The following is a 2,427-nucleotide window of genomic DNA, read 5'->3' as shown; positions in this document are numbered from 1 at the left end:
TTGGGGTAGATTTATGAGTGTGAGTGTAAGTTATTGTGCATAAATGGATGTGGCATTCTCACAGAGGAGTTTTTGACTGGGAACATTTGCACATATGTGCTGGGAAATATATCTGTGTGTATATGTGTATCTGTGTGTGTACATGTGTGTGTAAGCATGCAGAGAAGCAGCCACGTTTGTTGGGGGGGGGGGTCAGAGGAACTGTGCAGACATTGCTATACATGCTTAAGGGGTTCCTTGTCTGTCTTGGGCAGTGTTTCTGCAAACACACATCAAGGGCTCTGCCCCCTGCCAGTCTTTTAAAACGGGATGTGGACTATTTCTTCCCAGTCATTGCCTGTCCATATTCGTTTAGTTTCCGTTTCTCAGTCATATGGCTCATTACAAGCTTGTCAGGCCTGAGAGAGGTAATATGTTGTACATCTCTGCCTGGCTGGCTTCCCAGCCAGGCTGCCGACTCTTCCAGCAGCAGCGTTTCCCCATCCGAAGTTTGTTTCCCTTCCCCTGCTCCACCCCAGCCCTTCCCCTGCCCGGGGGGGAAGATACGCCTTCGGCAAGACCTGCCTTTCCCAGACCTGCTCCTGGGGTGCCGGAGGCATCTGTGCAGGCCTGGGGCACCCATGCCGGAGCCTTGCAGGGAAGGCAGTGGGGGGGAGGAGAAGGGAGAGGAGAGGCAGCTTTCCTGGTCGGTGGCACAGCATCCCAGAGGGAGCGAGGAGCCAGCATCTATTTGGACACATCAAGCAAAGCAGCTGTGTTGGGTTCCATATGTTGGGGGTGCCAGGATCCATGACATACGGGCTCATTTAGTATACAATAAGCCCCCCTTTCTCTCGCCCCTGCAGTCTGTTTTTCCCCTTCGCTCATCCACCACCTGTCATCCCTCTGGAGAGCCCGGAGAAATGGCTTACACCTTCTCCAGGAGCCACCCCAAAGGCTCCCTCTCCGCTGTCCATGACTGGGGATCCAGAGCCCCAGCCCATCCCATCAAGGACAGGCTGTGCCCTGCTCTGGCTGGGGCCAACGCTGCAGGGCAGGTGGAGGAAACAGCCGTGCTCTCTAGCTATGTCTCTTGTGTCTGCCAGGAGCTGGGCAATACTGAGAGCCCCTGTGCTTCTGTTTTCTAGAGCATGCAGGAGGAGTTCGGCTTTGACACCTGACAGCTCTGAAACTGGGTCCTGCCACAGCTGCACAGAAGAGCCCACAGTCTCTGTGCACACGTGCACGCAGAGGATATTTATTTATTTATTTATTTTATTTATATGCGTCCTGCCATCTTTCTTACATTATTTATTGTGAAAGTTGTTGCCCGCCCAACTAGTTCTCCAGAGAAAAGGGAAAATTTTGAAATTCCCTTGCACAGACTGTGTGTGATGAGGAGGAAGAGGAGGAGAATAAACAGGGGCTTGCTGTGAGCCAGACACCCTCCCTTTAAAGTAGAGCAGTTTTGCTTTGACGTACTGCCTGGGTCAGTGTGTCCTCCTGACATATCATATCTTTGAAGCATCCATCTGTCTGTCCACCCCTCTTCTGCGAAGATGATGCTCAATTCAGACCACACAGAGATCGACCTGCCCCCAACACACTCCGAGTCCGAATCTGTCTTCAGCGACTGTGGTGGCGGCCGCGCAGGCAGCGTGGAGGACGCCAGTGGCGTTGGCTTGTGTGCTCAGTCCCGGATAGCTGAGCCGGGTGAGGCTGTGAAGAAAGACCTGCAGCACCTGAGTCGGGAAGAGCGTAGGCGCCGGCGGCGTGCCACGGCCAAATACCGGACAGCCCACGCCACACGGGAGCGCATCCGCGTTGAAGCCTTCAACATGGCCTTTGCTGAGCTGCGGAAGCTGCTGCCCACCCTGCCACCAGACAAGAAGCTCTCCAAGATTGAGATTCTCCGCCTGGCCATCTGCTACATCTCGTACCTGAACCATGTGCTGGATGTCTGAGCTGCCCAACCTGCATCTGTCTGCCACATCTCCTACCTGAACCATGTGCTGGGCATCTGAGCCAAAAGCTCAAGTCCGTCTGTCCATCTACGACCTGAACCACATGTTGGGCATCCAAAATGCTGTGCCTGTGTTCATCCATCTGTTCAAATGGACCAAGTCCCCAGCTGTCTGCTCTACCCCCTATCTGAACTATGTTCTGTATTTCCCCATCACCAAGCCCACATCTGTCTGTCTTTCCATCCTGCCTGAGACAGGCTGGATGTTTGGTCCATCAGCCATCCGTCTGTCCTGCTGGATCTGCTGCCTGAAGCCTGTGCTGGCCATGTACACTCCCAACTTCTGTCTGTCCTTCTGCTGCGCATCCCACTGATGCTGCCTAAGGGATCCTGAGCCTGCATCCATCAGTCTGTCTGCCGCGCCCCCTCGCTGACCCATAGCAGGAGCCACTGAGCCCAAGTCTGTGTGTGTCACCTCTTTTATA

General features: G+C 54.2%; 1 protein-coding gene across 1 annotated transcript; it reads left to right on the top strand.

The window, feature by feature from the left end:
* The first annotated feature begins 1,538 nt into the window (after window positions 1–1,538).
* Window positions 1,539–1,943, top strand: NHLH1 (nescient helix loop helix 1). Its single transcript, XM_010564136.1, has one exon. It carries the CDS (start codon window positions 1,539–1,541, stop codon window positions 1,941–1,943), a length of 405 nt encoding a protein of 134 aa, XP_010562438.1.
* Window positions 1,944–2,427: the final 484 nt, after the last annotated feature.

The sequence above is a fragment of the Haliaeetus leucocephalus genome, unplaced genomic scaffold, assembly GCF_000737465.1.
Source record: "Haliaeetus leucocephalus isolate CR32 unplaced genomic scaffold, Haliaeetus_leucocephalus-4.0 Scaffold175, whole genome shotgun sequence".
Taxonomy (NCBI): domain Eukaryota; kingdom Metazoa; phylum Chordata; class Aves; order Accipitriformes; family Accipitridae; genus Haliaeetus; species Haliaeetus leucocephalus.
This window is presented reverse-complemented; position numbering and strand designations above follow the sequence as displayed.

Coding starts and splice junctions, on each gene's coding strand:
- NHLH1 (XM_010564136.1), top strand. CDS start 1,539: ATGATGCTCAATTCAGACCACACAGAGATCGACCTGCCCCCAACACAC.